Consider the following 21,533-nt stretch of genomic DNA (forward strand, 5'->3'; position numbering starts at 1 on the left):
TCTTGACTTTTTTTTTTCCTAATTCACTATGATCTTTGACCGAAATAGAAACCCCAAGATATCCCAAGGCTTTTTGGCCATTTAGATGTGCTATGAGACTAATCCTTGATTTAACAACAATTCATCAAAGATTTTTTTTTGGTAGACGCTACCTCTTAAATGGGTGATCCCATTGATCAAAAAGAGTTCTTTTGCTTAAGATATTCATGTTGTCAACTCTCCCAACATGATGTTGGTCGAACTCAATACCTTGGCTAAGCCTCTTGAATTAGTTTAGACATTTTTATTTTAGATGTTATTTATTTATATCTTTAACTTTTGGTTGAAATTCATATCTTTAACTTCTTTATTGGTTAAATGTAATATACTTAATTGAAGCTTAATAGAGTATGTTTTGGATTCCTCTAAAATGATTGAATTTTGCTTTTGGTCACTCTAAATTATTTTCATTTGCTTAATTTCATCCCCATAAATTTGTAAGTAATTTTTAATACCGATCATTATGCAACATTCGTTAACTTTTGTGTCTATGGAAAGTCATGTAGATTGTAGTCGTCTAAACAAATATTACTTTTGGTGGTAAAATGTTAGCATATGACTACCAGAAAACATTTTGTTGAACACTAAAATGTATTCTATTGTATTTATCAAACATAAAATTAAATGCCAAGGACTTGAAATGTTGAGATTTGTCTTCAAATTTGTGGTTTGGAAGAACAGAGAAATCGTGACACGATTGTGGTATCGTGGCACGATTTTGTGATGTCGTGAGCTGGTTTGCAGTGTGTCAAATCGTGACACGATTTTGTGGAATCGTGACATGATTTTCAAACTTGCTGGTTAAGTTTTCAGGATAAGGTTGGTCGTACCTTGGGTCGTACGTATCAATCGTGACACGATTTGGAAAACGTGGCACGATTTTATCAGCTGAAGACTGCTATATAAGTGTTCTTGTGCAAATTTTGGAGGAGAGCTTAAAGAGAGAGAAACTTGGATTACAAAGGAGGGAACTTTAGGGTTGAGTATCTTTGTAGTGAGGATCTCTTGGGTTGGGAAACATTGTAAACACCTTGGGTAGTGAGATTTCACCATTGGAAGGATCAAAAGCTTCCTTTTGTGTCTTCTCTTTAGGGTTCATTATTGAGAGAGTGGGAAACACAAATGGGTAGAAATTAGGTCTTGTTCTTGTGTAAGTTTGCAAGCTATTTTTCTTGTAACTCTTTGTAACATTTTCATCATAGTGGATTGGAGAGCTGCTCTCTCCCCCATATTAGGTCATATTGAACCTAACTGGGTCAACAATCTTTTGGTGTGTTTGTTCCTTCTTTCATTACTTATCTTTATTGCTTTGTATATGCTTGTGATGTTGCTCTATACTAGACTATGTCTGTTTTGCTTTGTTGTTGTTTGGAGACACTTTACACATTGATTATCACTTCCTTTTGCTCCACACATCTTTGTTTACATTGGTGTGATTTTGTCCGAATTCACAACATGTATGTATAAAATAGTATAAAAAGTGAAGTTATTGAATTATTATTATTATATAAAGTTATTGATCTTCTTATATCTATCTATAGTAAGATTAAAGTTATTGAATTATTAAAGTTGTTGAATTATTAAAGTTATTTATGAAAGAGTGTGCACCACTTGCCGACGATACAGTGACAGTACGACTCCTTGAATTATTATGTTTATAACAGTACCAAACATTTCTTCAAAACAAAAAAAAACAGTACTACCAAACATTAGTTCATCAATTCCTGAAACCCATTTTAGAGTTTATTGCTCTTGAGCTGAAACAAAAAATACCGTTGCTCATTGTCATTCAGAAAACAAAAAACAAAAATAGTGAAGGAAAGTTTTCTCACTGTTCATTTCAAAGATTTCAAAGATTGGAGTTTCTTCAACTAATAGAGAGTAGTAGGTACGCATTAATTAATTTATTTTCCTTCACTAAGAGAGTAAAAATAGTGAGTAAAATTTTTCAATGTGATTGAAGTTTGTTTTAATATTTCGTTGTTGTTCTTCTTTGCAGATCAGTCTTGTTATATCGCATCATCAATAGCACCAGTTGTTCCGTTGTTGATTCATAATCTTGCAGGTAAGAGCTACATTCTATGGTAAAGGCCTAATGATCTTTCTTTATAATAATTTAATCTATTTTATTTTATTTTAAAACTGTTAGAGGACAAGATACTTGATAAAAACTAAAATTCTTGTTTGTCACTAAATTACAACGCAATTTTTTTATCCTAATTATAAGTTGCTAAAATACTTAAATACTAACATTTTATAAGTTGTTCAATACTTTAAAAATTTGTATTGTTATATTTTGTATTATTCTGTTAAGTACTTATCTTTTAGTAGATTTAAAGTTGCATGTGAAAGTCCGAGTTTATACTCAAGATTTTTTTTTCCTAATCCACTGATGATCTTTGACCGCAATAGATACCCCAAGGTATCCCATGCCTTTGACCCTTTAGATTTGCTATGAGACTAATCATGTATTTAACAACAATTCATCAAAGAATTTTTTTGAAGCTACCTCTCAAATGGGTGATCCCATTGATCAAAAAGAGTTATTTTGCTCAAGATATTCATGTTGCCAACTCTCCCAACATGATGTTGGTCGAACTCAATACCTTGGTTAAGCCTCTTGAATTAATTTAGACATTTTTATTTTACATGTTTATTTATATTTTAACTTTTGGTTGAAATTTATATCTTTAACTTCTTTATTGCTTAAATGTAATATACTTAATTGAAGCTATTAATTAGAATATGTTTTGAATTCCTCTAAAATGATTTAATTTTGCTTTTGGTCACTCTAAATTATTTTCATTTGCTTAATTTCATCCCGATAAATTTGTAAGTAATTTTTAATACCGATCATTATGCAACATTCGTTAACTTTTGTGTCTATGGAAAATCATGTAGATTGTAGTCGTGTAAACCAATATTACTTTTGGTGGTAAAATGTTACCACATGACTACCAGAAAACATTTTGTTGAACACTAAAATGTATTCTATTGTAAGACCAAAAAAAAAAAAAAAAAAATGTATTCTATTGTATTTATCAAACATAAAAATCAATGCCAAGGACTTGAAATAATGAGTTCGGTGTAAAACAAAGGAAAATAATTATGTAAGAACCAAAACATAAATTGGCACATTTCATTTTACATAGGATAAAAACAATAATTTTTAAACTTGAAGGGATGAAAATCATATTTCTATGGAAACTAAAACTAAAATTCGATCTTTTCATAGAGATAAAAAAAAATCTTTTTATAAAAAAAAATAGTTCTTTAGTTTTGATTGGATATACGTGATTGTTATGAAATTCAATTTGCAAAATCTACCTTTATTATTGAATTTTATTTTGTCTACATTTTTTTATAATTCTAACCAAAGCATATGTTCTATTTAATAATTACAGTTTTTGGTCGAAAATAAGAGTAATGTATTAATCTTCTTACATTTACAAATGTTTCCTTTGTTTCTTTTGCTCTCATCCATAAAAAGCATCTTTTACTTTCAGACTTTGACTCAAGTCACAAGGAAGAGCAGAATAAGAAAAAAAAATCAATGGAAATTTTAATTTCTATTGTTGGAAAAATAGCAGAATATACTGTTGTGCCTATTGGACGTCAAGCAAGTTACTTAATATTCTACAAAGGTAACTTCAAGACGTTAAACAATCATGTTGGAGACCTTGAGGCTGCAAGAGAAAGAATGATCCATTCAGTTAAAAGTGAAAGGGAAAATGGTAAAGAAATTGAAAAAGATGTTCTGAATTGGTTGGAGAAAGTGGATGGGGTCATTAAAGAGGCGAATCAACTTCAAAACGATTCTCACAATGCAAATGTTAGGTGCTCACCATGGTCATTTCCAAATTTAATTTTGCGTCATCAACTAAGTAGGAATGCCACAAAAATTGCAAATAATGTTGTTGAAGTTCAAGGGAAAGAAAAGTTTAATTCATTTGGTCACCTTCCCCCTCTAGATGTAGTAGCCTCCTCCTCCTCAACAAGAGATGGTGAAATGTATGACACAAGAGAGTCACTAAAGAAGGACATTGTGAAGGCTTTAGGAGATTCTACTTCATGCAACATTGGGATCTATGGGTTGGGTGGGGTTGGGAAGACCACTCTGGTGGAGAAAGTTGCTCAAATAGCCAAGGAACATAAATTGTTCGATAAAGTGGTTAAGGCAGAAGTATCGAAAAAACCAGACATTAGAAGAATTCAAGGGGAGATTGCAGATTTCTTGGGTCTGCGATTTGAAGAGGAGAGTATTCCCGGCAGAGCAGAACGCCTTAGACAAAGAATCAAGATGGAGAGAAGTGTCCTTATCATTCTAGATAACATATGGACCATACTTGATTTGAAAGAAGTGGGGATACCAGTTGGTGATGAACATAATGGTTGCAAATTGTTGATGACAAGTAGAAATCAAGATGTGTTGCTGCAAATGGATGTCCCAAAGGATTTCACTTTCAAAGTTGAACTTATGACTGAAAATGAGTCATGGAGCTTGTTTCAGTTTATGGCAGGGGATGTGGTTAAAGATAGCAATTTGAAAGATCTACCATTTAAAGTGGCCAGAAAATGTGCAGGTTTGCCTCTTAGGGTAGTGACAGTAGCGCGTGCAATGAAAAATAAGAGGGATGTTCAGTCTTGGAAAGATGCATTAAGGAAATTACAAAGTAATGATCATACAGAGATGGATTCGGGAACTTATTCTGCTTTGGAATTGAGTTACAACTCATTAGAGAGTGATGAAATGAGGGCTCTCTTCTTGCTTTTTGCATTACTGGCAGGTGATATAGAGTACTTTCTCAAAGTTGCAATGGGGTTGGACATATTGAAGCATGTTAATGCCATAGATGATGCAAGAAATAGACTTTACACAATAATCAAATCTTTGGAGGCGGCTTGTCTTTTGCTTGAAGTTAAAACAGACGGAAATATCCAAATGCATGACTTTGTTCGTGATTTTGCTATCTCCATAGCATGTAGGGACAAACTTGTACTTCTAAGAAAACAATCTGATGCTGAATGGCCAACCAATGATTTTCTAAAAAGGTGCAGGCAGATTGTTCTAGATAGATGGCATATGGACGAGCTTCCTCAAACGATTTATTGTCCAAACATTAAGTTTTTTGTGTTTTCCAATGTGAACCGTTCTTTAGAAATCCCTGATACTTTTTTTGAGGGTATGAGATGCCTTAGAGTAGTAGATTTAACGGGCTTGAACTTGTTGTCATTACCCACATCGTTTCGGTTATTAACAGACCTTCAAACATTGTGTTTGTATCGATGCGTTTTGGAAAATATGGATGCACTAGAAGCTTTGCAAAATTTAGAAATTCTTTGCCTTTGGAAATCTTCAATGATCAAGTTGCCAAGAGAAATAGGGAGATTGATTCGATTGAGAATGCTTGACTTGAGCCATTCAGGAATAGAGGTAGTCCCACCCAACATCATATCAAGCTTGACTAAATTGGAGGAGTTGTACATGGGTAATACCTCTATTAATTGGGAAGATGTGAGTTCAACGGTTCATAATGAAAATGCTAGTCTTGCCGAGCTTCGAAAACTACCCAAATTGACAGCTCTAGAATTACAAATTCGTGAGACTTGGATGTTGCCAAGGGACTTGCAATTGGTGTTTGAGAAGCTGGAAAAATATAAAATAACTATTGGAGATGTATGGGATTGGTCTGACATCAAGGATGGAACCTTAAAAACATTGATGCTCAAACTTGGTACAAACATACATTTGGAGCATGGAATTAAAGCATTGATTAAAAGTGTTGAGAATTTGTACTTGGATGATGTAGATGGAATTCAAAATGTGCTTCCTCACCTAAATAGAGAAGGATTTACATTGCTGAAACATCTCTATGTCCAAAATAATAGTAACTTGAATCACATTCTTGACAATAAAGAGAGAAATCAAATCCATGCGTCCTTTCCCATCTTGGAAACACTAGTACTTCTTAATCTTAGAAACTTGGAGCATATATGTCATGGTCAACCTTCAGTTGCTTCTTTTGGAAGTCTCAGTGTTATCAAAGTAAAAAATTGCGTCCAATTAAAGTATCTTTTCTCCTTTACAATGGTGAAAGGACTTTCTCACCTTTGTAAGATTGAAGTTTGTGAGTGCAATTCTATGAAGGAGATAGTGTTCGGAGACAACAATTCAAGTGCTAATAATGAGATCATCGATGAAAAAATCGAGTTTCTTCAATTGCGTTCTTTGACTTTAGAACATTTGGAAACACTTGATAATTTCTTCTCATATTATTTGACACATTCTAGAAATAAGCAAAAGTGTCATGGTTTAGAGCCGTGTGATTCTGCACCATTTTTTAATGCTCAGGTATGTTATTTTGTTTTTAAGTTTCTCTCGATACAAATGATAAAAAATTTAATATCAATTTGCAATATATATATATATATATATATATATATATATATATAGATATACACGCAAATATAGGGGTGTGTGTGTGTGTGAGGCCTATCATTATAGTCACGATATCACCATATATAGGCCTTCAATAATGTTTTTGTTAATTTGTTTTTACGTAGGTTGCATTTCCTAATTTGGATACCCTTAAATTGAGCTCACTTCTCAATTTGAATAAAGTCTGGGATGACAATCATCAATCAATGTGCAACTTGACTAGCTTGATTGTGGATAATTGTGTTGGATTGAAGTATTTATTTCCCTCTTCTTTGGTTGAAAGTTTTATGAACCTCAAACACCTTGAAATAAGTAACTGTCATATGATGGAGGAGATAATAGCTAAAAAGGACAGAAACAATGCACTGAAAGAGGTATGCTAATTCTATTATTGGAGCATCCAATTAATTTTAAATAATTATTTATTCTGATGGTGGTTATTTATGAATTCATAGGTTCGTCTTTTAAATTTAGAAAAAATCATATTGAAGGATATGAACAACTTGAAGACAATATGGCATCGCCAATTTGAAACATCGAAGATGTTGGAAGTGAACAATTGTAAGAAAATTGTGGTGGTTTTTCCTTCTTCAATGCAAAACACATATAATGAGCTAGAGACGTTGAAGGTTACAGATTGTGATTTAGTTGAAGAGATATTTGAATTGAATTTCAATGAAAATAACAGTGAAGAGGTTACGACACATTTGAAAGAAGTTACTATAGATGGACTGTTGAAGCTGAAAAAGGTATGGAGTGGAGATCCTGAAGGAATTCTTAGTTTTCGAAATCTAATAAATGTACAACTAGTTAGTTGTACAAGCTTGGAGTATCTATTACCACTCTCCGTAGCCACTCGTTGCTCACATCTCAAGGAACTTGGTATAAAATGGTGTGAAAACATTAAGGAAATTGTTGCAGAGGAGGAAGAATCTAGCTTGAGTGCAGCTCCCATATTTGAGTTTAATCAACTAAGTACTTTATTGCTTTGGAACTTAACTAAACTCAATGGTTTCTATGCTGGAAATCATACTCTAGCATGCCCATCTTTGAGAAAAATCAATGTCTCTAGATGTACAAAATTGAAATTGTTCAGAACACTATCTACAAGAAGCTCCAATTTTCGAGATGACAAACCCTCTGTTATAACGCAACCACCACTTTTCATTGCCGAAGAGGTACGCATAATAAACACTTTGCAGGACTTGTTTTTATTTTATTTTACATTAAGGAGTTAGCGTTATTCTTTAATCTTTTGAAATACCGATCAACTACTTCCTCCGATCCTAAATATATGAAAAGTATCTTTTCTTTAGGTTCCTTGAATAATTAATGTATTTGAACTATACTATATAAACTAAATACATCATTTATTCAATGAACTTAAAAATAAAAATTTCTCTTATATTTAGGACCATGAGTATAACTATTCATTTATAAATTTGGAAAAATTTAAAACAACCCAAAAACTTTATAAAAAGACAAAGCATATTTAATGTCAAAAGTTATTAAAATATTTTACATTATAGATATACTCCCTACGGTCTCGAATGTGAGAAACAAAACAAAAAAATTGATGGTCTCAAATATAAGCAAAAATATACAAAAGTCGTTCTATTAAATGTTACTATTCCAATCTCACCCTCATTAACTAAATTTAATTTGTTTCAAATTCCCATGTTTAACACTTTCTAAAGATTATTCATTGGTTTAGTTCAAAAGTCATGTTTTCTCGTAAAATGTTTCTATCATTAATATCTGAATGTGTACTACTTGAGAAATAACTCCAGAACAAGGGGAAAAAAAAAATAGAAAAATGGTATTTTTTTTATAATAACTTAAATACAGTCATTCCACTTTCTTCGTAGGTGTGCCTTTTTTTTCCTTACATTCAAGATCGGAAGGAGTACTTGATAATTTCTATAACAAAAATAACAACTAGCAAGAGTGGCATTTAAATACAAAATTGATAATTTTCATAAATTGATATATTTGAGTATAAAAGAAATTGAAAAAAGTACAGAGATATTGGCAAAAATTAAAAAGACAATTTTTAGTCAATAGTAATTATTGTTTCACTCAATAATAAAATGTTTAATTCTCGTACATTGTTGTTTAAATATGTTTTAGGTGATTCCAAACTTGGAGCTGTTGAGGATGGTACAGGCGGATGCTGACATGATATTGCAAACCCAAAACTCAAGTTCCCTCTTTTGCAAAATGACCCATCTTGGATTGGCTAGCTATAACACCGAAGATGCTAGATTTCCTTATTGGTTTCTTGAAAATGTGTATACTCTTGAGAAACTACGTGTTGAGTGGTGTTGCTTCAAGAAGATATTCCAAGATAAAGGAGAAATAAGTGAGAAGACTCATACACAAATCAAAACACTGATGTTGAATGAATTACCTAAACTTCAACATATATGTGATGAAGGATCTCAAATTGACCCAGTTCTTGAGTTCCTTGAATACTTAAGGGTTCGTAGTTGTTCTAGTTTGACAAATTTGATGCCTTCCTCCGCCACCCTTAATCATCTCACAAAGTTAGAGGTAATAAAATGCAATGAGCTAAAATATTTGATCACAACTCCTACTGCACGAAGTTTAGACAAGCTCACTGTGCTGCAGATAAAAGATTGTAATTCACTTGAAGAAGTAGTTAATGGAGTAGAAAATGTTGACATTGCTTTTATTAGTTTACAAATTTTGAATTTGGAATGTTTGCCAAGTCTCATCAAGTTTTCCTCTAGTAAGTGTTTCATGAAGTTTCCATTATTGGAGGAAGTAATTGTGAGGGAATGTCCTCAAATGAAGATTTTTTCAGAGGGAAACACAAGTACACCAATTCTTCAAAAAGTTAAAATTGCAGAAAATAATTCAGAATGGCTTTGGAAGGGAAATCTAAACAATACAATATACAACATGTTTGAAAATAAGGTATGCTTGATTTTACCACTTTATTTCTTGTGTAACAATATCATGATTTGCTTATCTATTATTGTAATTTAAAAAAAAAAATATTGTTTTCTTTGGATGCATAATAGTTGATTTTGAATTTGCAATGTTATAAACCTTGTAGAAAAACAACTATTTTGAAAGTATATCGCAATATGTTCTAAAAAGGAAAGAAAACAAAGGAGATTCATAATATCAAAAGAAAAAAATATAGAAATGGACCGCTCAGGTTATAATGGAGCCATATACCCAAACAAAGACTTCAAAAGTTTGTACACTTTTTTTTTTATGGAAAAAAATTAAATAATTATAAACAAATAAATAAATAAATATATACTGTTCAAAAAAATTGTAATTTTGATATGTCTCTTCATATGTATTAATTAATTTGATTTATCAAGTTGCATTTCGTAAATTCAAATATTCAACCTTTTCTAAATTCCATTTTCCATCAGAAATGGTGTTTGATGCATTGGCATAACTCCGTAATGCATTAGCAATTTAAATATTGGTTGCAGCAAACCATAGTAGATGACATTGTATGAAAATAAAAAAGAGCTTCAAATTAGCAAATAATAATCAAATCAAGTAACATTAAACTCAGATTTAAAAAAGAAATAAAAAAAAGGAAACATGTTCAGGTTGCATGATAATTTTATGAATATTAATGCATAATTAAAGATTGCTTAAATGCAATTTTGATTTGTTTTTTGATTTATTAATTTACATGATCAGGTTGCATTTGGTAAACTCAAGTACTTAGCATTATCTGACTATCCTGAGCTAAAGGATGTGTGGTATGGCCAACTTCATTGCAATGTGTTCTGCAGTTTGAAACATCTTGTCGTGGAAAGGTGTGATTTTTTATCACATGTACTTTTTCCATCAAATGTAATGAAAGTGCTACATACATTGGAAGAACTAGAAGTAAAAGATTGCGATTCATTAGAAGCAGTGTTTGATGTGAAAGGTATGAAGTCACAAGAAATATTGATAAAAGAAAACACTCAATTGAAAAGATTGACTTTGTCTGGTTTACCCAAATTGAAGCATATATGGCACGAGGATCCTCATGAAATTATCAGCTTTGGAAAGTTATGCAAGGTGGATGTTTCTATGTGCCAAAGCTTGTTATATATCTTTCCATATTCACTATGCGTAGATCTTGGACATCTTGAAATGCTTGAGATAGAGTCTTGTGGAGTCAAGGAAATTGTTGCAATGGAAACTGGATCAATGGAAATTAATTTTAATTTTCCCCAATTGAAAATTATGGCACTGCGTCGTTTGACAAATCTTAAGAGTTTCTATCAAGGAAAGCATAGTTTAGATTGCCCTTCATTGAAGACTTTGAATGTATATCGTTGTGAAGCATTAAGAATGTTTTCTTTCAACAATTCAGACTCACAACAATCTTACTCAGTTGATGAAAATCAGGACATGCTATTCCAACAACCCCTGTTTTGTATTGAAAAGGTAAACTCCACCATATTTATACCGTTTTTCTTTATTTTTATGTTTCGTATTTATTTTGTTTTTGAAAATTTGATTTTTCAGTTGGGCCCCAATCTGGAGCAAATGGCAATAAATGGCAGAGATGTCTTGGGGATATTGAATCAAGAAAATATCTTTCATAAAGTTGAATATGTTCGTTTGCAATTGTTTGATGAAACTCCAATTACTTTTTTGAATGAATATCTTCACAAGATATTTCCTAATCTTGAAACATTTCAAGTGCGTAATAGTTCCTTTAACGTATTGTTCCCAACTAAAGGAACCACTGATCATCTCAGTATGCAAATTTCAAAGCAAATAAGAAAATTATGGCTTTTTGAATTGGAAAAGCTCGAGCACATCTGGCAGGAAGACTTTCCACTGAATCATCCTCTGTTCCAATATCTTGAAGATTTACGTGTACTGAATTGTCCAAGTTTGATAAGTTTGGTACCATCGTCGACATCTTTCACAAATTTAACCTATTTGATAGTGGACAACTGCAAAGAGCTGATCTATTTGATAACATATTCAACAGCTAAAAGCCTAGTTCAACTCAAAACATTAATAGTAATGAATTGTGAGAAGATGTTAGATGTTGTGAAGATTGATGAAGAAAAAGCAGAGGAAAACATCGTATTTGAAAACTTGGAATACTTGGAATTTACTTCATTGTCAAGTTTGAGAAGCTTCTGCTATGGGAAACAAACATTCATATTCCCATCTTTGCTTCGTTTCATCTTTAAAGGATGCCCTCGAATGAAAATCTTCTCATTTGCACTCACAGTAACACCGTACCTCACAAAAATTGATGTGGGAGAAGAAAACATGCGATGGAAAGGTGATCTTAACAAAACTATTGAACAAATGTTCATAGAAAAGGTACACAATGTCATTATTATTTATGAAAATTGTTTACTTTATAATTCACTTAATTAAACAAGGCACACAATATTAGGGTAAAGATCCTCTACATTTATAACTTTTTCCATTTGTTGCAATTTTGAGAAAGATAGACACATAAAAAATAATGATGGTGAGATCCACTTAGTGATAGCGTCTTTGAAATTAATTATGGATTTACTACAAAGTTCGAAGTTCCTGAAAAGAAAATTTAATTAACTTATAAACATCCTATTATTTACATCCATTAATTAGTTTTTTTGTTCATTCTACTTTATATGAAAGATTAGGACTATATCATAGTTTGAGATATCCCAATTCAATTATCTAATTCGCTAAAAAAAAAAATTCTTTTTTTTATGGTGTTCGGGGTTCGAACCTTGGACCTTGCATGTATTATGCATTGTCCTTACCAACTGAGCTACCCTCACAGGGACAAATAACAATTATCTAATAAAAGGAGTTTAGCTCCTTTTCTATTTATTTTTTAAAAAAAAATTCTAATGAGACATGGTAATTGACAAAGTCTTTTTTTTTTGTCAAGTTGTTTAGTGGCTAGAAATTCAACTTTCTGCATATAATATGCAATGTTCCTATCAATTAAGTTAAGTTCACGGAGACGGTAAATAAGAAAGTTTAATTCGCTGAATAAGTTACTTTTATATATAAAAAAAACTGTGGTGTGATAAACAATTATTTTTTTTATTTGTGAAAAATCAAACTATATAAACTGTCAAGTCATTTTATTTTTCAGACCTTATTTTAAAATAAATTTACAATTTTCGATTTACGGTTGTAATTATTTAAAGTACTTTGAAATTAGAAGAGTGAATAGTGAATTTCTTGAGCAAACGTTACCAAATAGTTAGGGGTTGATACTTGATATACTTGTTAATTAATTAATGTTAATTTTTTTTGAACAGGAAGTCTCACATTCTAATTAATATGTTGAATGAGACCATAATCTATCCTCGTATTTGCAAGGTACCCAACACTAAATTCTTCTCTTTCCAAACATTTTAATTTTTCACTAGAGAATTATATTGTCATTTGATTGCAGAGTGTTTTGTTCATTCTTCACTGAAATTTTTGGAATACATTTTGTTTATTAAGGTTTGTTCAACATAAACAATTATTATTAAGGTTGAAAAATATTTTTAACACAATCACATGATAAAAAGTGAAATAACATAATCATTGCTATGTCCGACCCTGTCGATAAAAGAATAATAACAACAATGTTGTCACTAAATGAGCATTATCTACTTGTCCTTAATAGTGCTTGAGTCACCCTATACATATTATTGTTGCTATTTTACTCTTAACCATTCCCAATATAGACTGAATCTTTCCTCACCGGAATTCCAAGTAATTGGCTATAACTCGAGCAAGCTCCTCTTTCAATCTGAGAGTATCTATTGCAATTAAGAGGTAATTACAGATCTATACAAACTTCTAAAACTTCGTTGATATCTCTTGAAAGATCCATGCTTACATCTTTAAGACCTATATTTTATCTCAAGTCAAATAAAATATAAATTAGTTGATGGATAATCCTAAGACTTAGATGACAATATAATGAGGTATAGTGTAGAGAGTAAGGGTAAAATTCCTCATTAAGAATTTGAGTTTTAAACTAGCATTACAATAATGACTAATTAAAATTGGAAATAATAATATGGTTAAGATAAGGGTGAGAATTGTTTGGCCAACTAACAAACTGTATTTAGTTTTTTAATGAGTTGTGATATTTGTTAAATTAGGAATTAAAATAAGGAATTACCAACATAAATAGGTTGTTGCGTTTATAGTTGAATTATGCATTAACATGAATGATATTGATGTTGTGTAATTTCCTATATGTGATCATTGCTGCTAAGTGTTGTCTAAACTTGGATACTACTATTGTGATGTGTGGGTTAAATATTTGATTATAATGCAATGTGAGTGTGAATAATGCGAATGTGTGTTGTAAATATGTGTTGTTGTGAATAATAAGTATTTTGTTGAAATATGCATTGTGTACTATATGTGAATTGAGATAACCCATCTCTAGCTGATGATGGGGCTATTTTGAAGAGTGACTTGGGCCAACAAGGGGGGAGAGGTGTGTCTTACAGTCAAATAACCAATGAAGTGTTGGTTATATGGTCATCATATAGGTAGGGTTTGACAAACTTAAGTGTTACGAAACATATACTAGTGGTGCCTAATAGTTAGGGTATACTTGTTAGATCATAGGAGTACAATGAGGGAAAATTTCCTAATGTTAGGAGCTTACATGAAACCACTGTGTATTTTTGCATGTCACATATATGAAGACTTGAATGTGTTTTCCTCTTACAAGAGTATACTGCCACATTCCTTGCCATTTTTTCGTAGTTAGATGGTACCAAGTGAAATTGAAGTGTTACAGGAATTGTGCATGCTTGTGTCTTGTGATTAAATGTGTATTCATATGAGCGATAATGTGTCCCTCGGAAGAAAACTTAATGCTTGTGAAAGACTTGAATTGATGTTATTTATATGTGTTTGTCTAATTTATTAGTATACGTTATGAAACTTGATTACTCACCCATTTCGTGTATTTGTGTTTGACGATTGCGATGACGCACAGACGCAAGAAACATGTGAGAAGTAGTGCCAAGGAGCTATTTATATTGGTGTTTTGAAGACTTTCTTTTATTTTCTATTCATGTTGTTATTTGATTGATTTACATGTCAAGTACCTTGGATTGTAATTTTACTCTTATTGTTCTGGTGGGTGATGTTGAGGATTCTTGTACTATGTTACCTATTTGTTTAATTGCCAAATCCAACCATGGCATATGTGGGGGTGTTTATACGTCTTTGATGGATCACTCTTCTATATCTATATACTATATAGAAAATTAATGTCATTTATTTTTCCATTTTTGCCATCCTAAAGGGTAATTTAGTAATCCTGTAATTTGAGAGAAGGGTATTTTAGTAATATTAATATAAAAATCTACAATTAAAAAGAAAGAAAAAAAGGCTTAAATATTGCACTCTTCCCTGCAAATATGACCCGTTTAAGTTTTAGTCCCTGTAAAAAAAAAAAATTGTTTTTGCAGGATTTGTCATGACTTAAATGGGCCCAGGGGTATTTTTAAAAGACAGATTTTTTTGCTGGGATTGATTTCTGATTTTTTATTTTACAAGGACCAAAACTTAAACGGGCCATATTTGCAGGGACGAATGCAATATTTAAGCAAAAAAAAAAAATCAGAGAGAGAAGAAAGGGGCTCAACGTAGAAGAGGAAAAGAAGTAAAGAAGGGCCCAGGGGTATTTTTAAAAGACAGATTTTTTTGCTGGGATTGATTTCTGATTTTTTATTTTACAAGGACCAAAACTTAAACGGACCATATTTGCAGGGACGAATGCAATATTTAAGCAAAAAAAAAAAAAAATCAGAGAGAGAAGAAAGGGGCTGAACGTAGAAGAGGAAAAGAAGTAAAGAAGAAGAGGCAGTGAGAGGGAGTGGGTTACCGAAAGAGAGAAATGAGAAGCAGGAAGAACTATGAGATCGAGAGACAAGGAAGAGAAGAGAGTTGGAGCTGCAACCTCCATCTACAGTAAAGAAAAAGGAGAAGTCACCATTGAAGAAGCTATAGCCATCATGGAAGTTGCAAAATCAAGTTAAAATTAGGGATTCAAGTATCTCTCTTTTGGGTAAAATCTAAGGTAACATAGTCTTAAACCCAAACCTTAAAACCTCTCTAGGGTGTAATTAGGGTTATTAAAATTGATTTATGATTAATGAATGTTCTTGCTCTATTGTTGTTTGCATGCTATAGAATCAATGTTCTAATTATTGATTTCTTTTACAAAATCTGTTTTGGATAGATTTAGAAGTGACATTGAGATTATTATTACTATTATTATGTATCTCATGATAAACAATTTATGTTTGCTGTGTAAGAGGAGAATTAGTTGTTATTAGATAAATTATATGCGATGTAGCGGTTGTGAGCGAAACAAATATGATTATTTTTCTGCATAAAAACATTATGACGTAGCTGAGTTAAATTGGGTATAGATTGAGCGATTGGAATCAATTTTGAGTGAAACCAATTAGATTGGAAAGCTTACTTTTACTACTTTAATAATGTCAAGTCTTATATTTTTATATTGGTTATATGATTTATAGTGATTTTATGAAATCAGCTGTTCGATTTTACAAATTATGTTGTGTCAGTCAGCTTAGAAAGTTAATATCTCAAGACTGGAAACTCCTTTTCGAGTAGGACCAGTTGCGTTTGAAAGAGGACATATAGTAGTTTCTTCATGTTTAATTTCATAATTTTATGATTTGCCTATATGTCCCAGTTGCTATTTAAACACAGCTGTTCTGTCACAGAATTTTAAGGTATATGGTTGACTTTAGATAATCCAAAATTTGAGTTTTATGAATCGGCTCGGTGTGAAACTAAAAAGTTCTAGATTTGGTTAGTGAATGCATGATCGATCAACGTTGTTTAATGCTGGTTTAGCCTAACTACAAGTGACTGATTATGGTTGAACCGTGACTGAATTTTATGGATAGATTGTTAGAAAAAGTGTATTGGACTGATTATGAATTATGGGTTGAAAATTTTGCTGTGTAACCCAAAATGGAGAAATTATTGGATTTTAAGATTCTACCCTCAATTCCCTACAGTTTAGATATAAATTTTGTACGATTTGGATCAAGAATGAATTCAGAAAGCACATTAGAAGTTGGACTGTAGTGCTGAAAATCTGCAGAAAAAGCTATGCGGGTTTTGGCATGAAAATTGCAAAATAAGCGATTTTGAAGTTTAAGTTGCTGAATAAATGATCTAAAAGTTGTTCATAAGTGTTTGGTTGTGTGGGTTGATGTTTGGAATGAATTCGGAACATGCAGAGGCCATAAGCTGTAGTTAAGCTGTTTTGAGAAAAGTGCTTATGGGGCATAGCAGGAGCTGAAATGGGACGTAAGCAGCGTCGAGACTTTAAAAAAAATGTTTAAGGTGAGTTCCTTTAGTTGTAGAACCCACCTCTTGGGTAGTTTATGATTATGTTTGAGTGAGATAAATATTTGTGGTTTGTTGTTTTCATAGAGTTATCTACATCTCTTCCTAATTTGCAGTTTCCCATAGAGTTGCAGCAACACATCATATCGCATAAGAGGGTGGTTCAAGCGACGATGATAGATAGAAGGTTTCTAATTGCGGGGAGTGGCTTGCTGAACCTTTCACAAATCAAGGTAATATTTGTGGGTTTGATTTTATAAAAAATCTTGGTTTGTGTTTATGATGGGGGGTAATAGTAGAGGAAAAGATGGTGAAGGAACTTCTGGAATTAACAGGGTTGATGATGATGATGATGATGATGATGATGATAGCTATGAATATTTACAAGAGATGAATTTTGTGCCTTATGAAACACTTCTTCACAATAACATGAATACCAATGGTTTTGTAGTTCCCTTTCTCATGCAACAGGTTAGAGACACATGATCCTTTTTTCATTTTCTTTCAATTTCTTTTATTTTAGATAGATTTTTATGATAATGAATTTGTGAATTTCTGGAGACACTTCTAAACAAATTTTATGATAATGAATTTGTGAATTTTTCATCACCTCCAAGTTTCTCGTGCGTCTTACTTTCGGATTGTAAAATCCAAAAAAAATGTGCAGGGAGGGATCTTATGCTTTTTTAGAAATTAAATCTAAATAAGGCCACATTTGACATGCTGATATTGTGCATTTTGTCTCCCGACTAATGAGTGGTATAAATTTAGGCAGGAACCACTTGTGCTACAGTTCTTATCCGAGCAATATTTACGGAAGGATGCAAATCAGTAGCAGCTGAATGAATGCAATGGATCTGAGGCGAGGTATAAATATGGATGTTGATGCTGTTGTGACAAACTTGAAAAGCAGAGCACGAATGATCGACACTTCCGAAGAAATAGCTCAGGTATGTGTATCAAATTTTTAGAGCTAATAGGCATATTCCAAGAAAGTGGTGACTACCTCAAGGACTGCAGGACAGTAGTTTTTATGAGTTTTGTATTTTTAATTTTGTATTTTTAATTTATTGAAATTTGTTTTCATGTTGTAGAAAGTTTTTGGATCATATCAAATTTTATGATGTAAATTTGTGTTTGATTTTTGTAGGTGGATTTGACACAGCTCATGCCTGCTGCTAGGTAAATCTTTGAACATATTTTCAATTTTTTTGTGTAATATGATGATGATCTTAAACAGGTTAGAGAATTTTCAAGTATACTTAATGAATGTGAAACTAGATGGATTATATCATGTAATTTTTCGATATTTTGTTACTTAGACAAAGAATTTATCGAAAGAGGAGTTTGTGCAAACACTTCGTCTACAGAGCAATGTTTTCTCAAGAGGGAGTTTGAAGTACAGGGGAGTAACACTGCACAGATGTGGCCGTTGGGAAGCTCGAATGGGTCAATTCCTTGGTAAAAACAGAGAACCTATTTTTAATTTAACTTTAGTTATTTACTATGATCACATGAGATATTATGAATTTAAAATCCTAAGGCCTCCAACAAAAGTGAATGAGTTTCAGCTTAATTCTCGACACACTTTTAGGCTCTTTATCGTGTTATAATACTCATTATAATAGCTAAATAGCTTTTATATTAAATAGCAAAAGTGAAGAGCAGATGTGTATGCTAAATAGCTTTTTTTTTAATGCAGATATATTATCATCATATTCTTATAATACTCATTTTCCTTTGTTATGCCTATAACTGTGTTGTTAAGTAGCAGTTATAGCAGCGCTATATTCCAAAGTCGACGGATTTTCCTCTTACTAAAAATTTCATTGATGTCGGTATTGACATGTAGAATGGGACTCGATCTTTATTTTCGTCTGATTAATCAGTTATTCAAAAGATCCATCAGACTATGGTGGAGTGACTGATTTGATCAATCAATATTATTCTATTGAAAGAGTAAATGTTGTCAACTCCATTTGTTAGAACAGCTTCCATTGAGTGGGAGTAGAAAAAAAAAGATGGATGGGAGTAGAAATGCAAAATTTTAGTAATAGGCCTCTTATCGTTGATGATCTATGTTAGAACGAAGCCTAGAGATACAATTAGGCTTGTGCAGAATTTATATAATGTTGTTAACTTTTTCGTTTAGTATATTATACGCAGTTTGTTTAATTATTAGCAGTTTGTGTCAGTTTATAATTCTCTATTTCCTGTTACTGCCTTTGTTGGACAGGTTCCACTGAGAAGAATAATAACATCCATGTACGTTCAGTTCAGTCTGTGCATTCTGAATAATACCATATTCTATCACGAAACTCATTTTATTTTTGCTTTCTCATGGTCACTTCTTTCTCTGTTGACATTTCGCCTTTTCTTTCGGTGGAAAGAAGAAAACTTAAATAATAAGCATAGTAGAATACTAGAAATTTTAAAGGTCTACAACATGTCGTATTTCGTTGAAAAGTAATGTATGTGTATGTTTCTATGCTTGTGAGTGGATTGTTGCTTTCTCTATGGTATCTACTGCCTTTTTCATTTGATTCACTTTACTTTGTCATGAATGTGTAGGTTGGACCTGGTGCCTATGTAATATGCACTTTCAATGTTAAGTTATGGCAACAAATCATTTTAACCTTTAAGGTATGATTGAATTGAAGGTTTAAGAAGAAAATGGAGGGGAATTGACATGAATAAGCAACAAAGGTCATGTAGGGGATGGTGGAGAAAAATTTGTATTGGTGATGTATTTATCGATGGAGATGTTCTTGAATTCACATTTAGGATTAAGAATAGTGGTTGGGTTGATGTGAAAAAGATTGTGATTACTATTTCCCTTAACTTGGTCATCTTTTATCAATGCAATAATCCTTTTTAGTTTATAAATGTGGAACTTTGACAGTTTATCATTTTAGAGTTATGAATCTGCAACATTTACATATATGTTCTTAGATAAATTGCATCAACATTATTAAAAAGAGTAGAAGCCTGAGCGCAAATTCTAATCGGTTTTAGTAATAAACAGATTTTCTAAATTATAACTTATTCAAACAAATAATAAGGATTTTCTATTCTAACTTGCTTGATTTTCACATTTATAACAATTTCTTAGAAAGATGCAGGTATTTTTTGTAATTTGATCATTTCTCCTTTAGAGCAATTTTTTTTCAAAAACACGTTATTCAACCCGTGCGAAGCACTAATGTCATACATGTTTCTGAGAATTGAGAAAGAATTGGCGAAGGTGTTTTGGTTTGGTTATAGAGATTGCGATGCTTTCGTGTAGGTATATATATCTTGGGTTATTCGACAGTGAAGTAGAAGCTGCAAGGTCCTAAGCACTAATGAATTATTACATTATACCTGCACTGAATTTATTACACTTGATTAATAAGCTCATTTGCAATGCATCCAACATGTATCTCCCTTTTGATTTTCCAATTGGTAAGTAAAATTATCATTGTACAGAATAGAAAGTACAATGCCTAAAAATTGTAGCATGGACTTTCCTTAGCAAGTTCAAATATGTTTTGATAAAAAGGAAGCAATCAGATATTTTGAAAATGTGATAACAATCGTGGATTTAGAAGAGTATAAATCAATGCGATCGCTGAGCTTGAATAAGGATTTGTCACTGTCAATCCTTCATAAATGTTGTTTTTTGATACACTAAAAAACCAAAAGCAATTTATGAATTATATTGGAGCCTGTGACTGTTAATTTTCATGTAGTGTAGAGGAGGTCAAGTTATTGAGTATGATCATGATGATGTTAATTAACAAATATGAGCATTTGTATTATTCAGTCTATGTATATTTGTTTAGATTACATAATATTTGCACTATTTGGCTGTGTTCCTTATTTAGTGCGGTAACATTTTGGGATTGGCTTAGTACACTTGGATTTTATCTTAGGAAATCAGTTTCATTTGACTTATTCAAACATATAGTAAGGATTTAAAAAAAAACAGTATTCAACCCGTGCGAAGGACGCGACCTTCGTTCTCAAAATTACGAAGAATAGGAATGTTCCGTAATTTGAACATCTCTCCTTTAGAGAAATTTTTAAAAAAATACATAATTTAACCTCGCACGGGTTTGTAACTAGTTTTATTTCTAAAAATTGAACATTTCTATTTGGACAAATGGTATGCATGCTATGTAGTAAGTCTGTGTGCTCATGTTTTGTGAAATCTTTTTTAAAAGTTTCTATTGGAGATATTGTTTGGGTTTGTATTCATTGGAACTATATAATTCAAAACAAACAAAGACAGACACCTTTTCGTGTTTTGGCAAAGCTTGGTTACTTTTATTTATAGAACTCTATCACTCCTGACATGACATAGTTGAGATATCACTCCAAGCAATATGAAATTTGGAAAATCCATAGCTCATGCATAATTTCTGAAATTTGTTTTCAGTTTTTTCCTTTCCATAGTGTATAAAAAGCATGAGATTGTCAATAGCATAAGAATGCTTAGACATATTGCTTGGGTTTGGAGCCTCTAGAATTATATAATCCAAAACAGTCACCTTTTTGTGTTTTAGCAAAGGTTAGTGACAGATTCTTAAAAATTTCACACATTCTTCATCTGCCCAATTGATACCTTTAATTGAAGGATATTCAGATATAATTTGTTTCAATGCATTCATCTTTAATCAATAGTGTTGAGACGCTCTCTAAT

At 31.9% G+C, this 21,533-nt stretch overlaps 2 protein-coding genes across 8 annotated transcripts in view; both read left to right on the plus strand.

Moving 5' to 3' along the window:
* LOC25479472 (uncharacterized) overlaps window positions 1-21,533 on the plus strand; it is a 135,899-nt gene that overhangs the window by 44,946 nt on the left and 69,420 nt on the right. Inside the window, exon 16 of one of the 7 annotated variants that reach the window (XM_039834218.1) lies at window positions 14,451-14,761. The exons of the other annotated variants lie outside the window; for them this stretch is intronic. The gene's annotated coding sequence lies outside the window, so the exon portion shown is untranslated. Of the gene's footprint in view, window positions 1-14,450; window positions 14,762-21,533 lie in introns of those variants that run through there. 7 annotated transcript variants of the gene reach the window in all.
* Window positions 1,638-19,735, plus strand: LOC25482797 (uncharacterized). Its single transcript, XM_039834228.1, has 17 exons — window positions 1,638-1,927; window positions 2,039-2,104; window positions 3,546-6,391; window positions 6,604-6,852; window positions 6,934-7,656; window positions 8,609-9,418; window positions 10,172-10,912; window positions 10,994-11,812; window positions 12,757-12,817; window positions 15,047-15,539; window positions 16,741-16,846; window positions 16,966-17,082; window positions 17,185-17,320; window positions 17,621-17,799; window positions 18,000-18,031; window positions 18,172-18,310; window positions 19,421-19,735. Exons 3-9 carry the CDS (start codon window positions 3,593-3,595, stop codon window positions 12,775-12,777), a joined length of 6,162 nt encoding a protein of 2,053 aa, XP_039690162.1. The 5' UTR covers window positions 1,638-1,927; window positions 2,039-2,104; window positions 3,546-3,592; the 3' UTR covers window positions 12,778-12,817; window positions 15,047-15,539; window positions 16,741-16,846; window positions 16,966-17,082; window positions 17,185-17,320; window positions 17,621-17,799; window positions 18,000-18,031; window positions 18,172-18,310; window positions 19,421-19,735.

This window comes from Medicago truncatula, chromosome 1, assembly GCF_003473485.1.
Source record: "Medicago truncatula cultivar Jemalong A17 chromosome 1, MtrunA17r5.0-ANR, whole genome shotgun sequence".
NCBI classification, from domain to species: Eukaryota; Viridiplantae; Streptophyta; class Magnoliopsida; order Fabales; family Fabaceae; genus Medicago; species Medicago truncatula.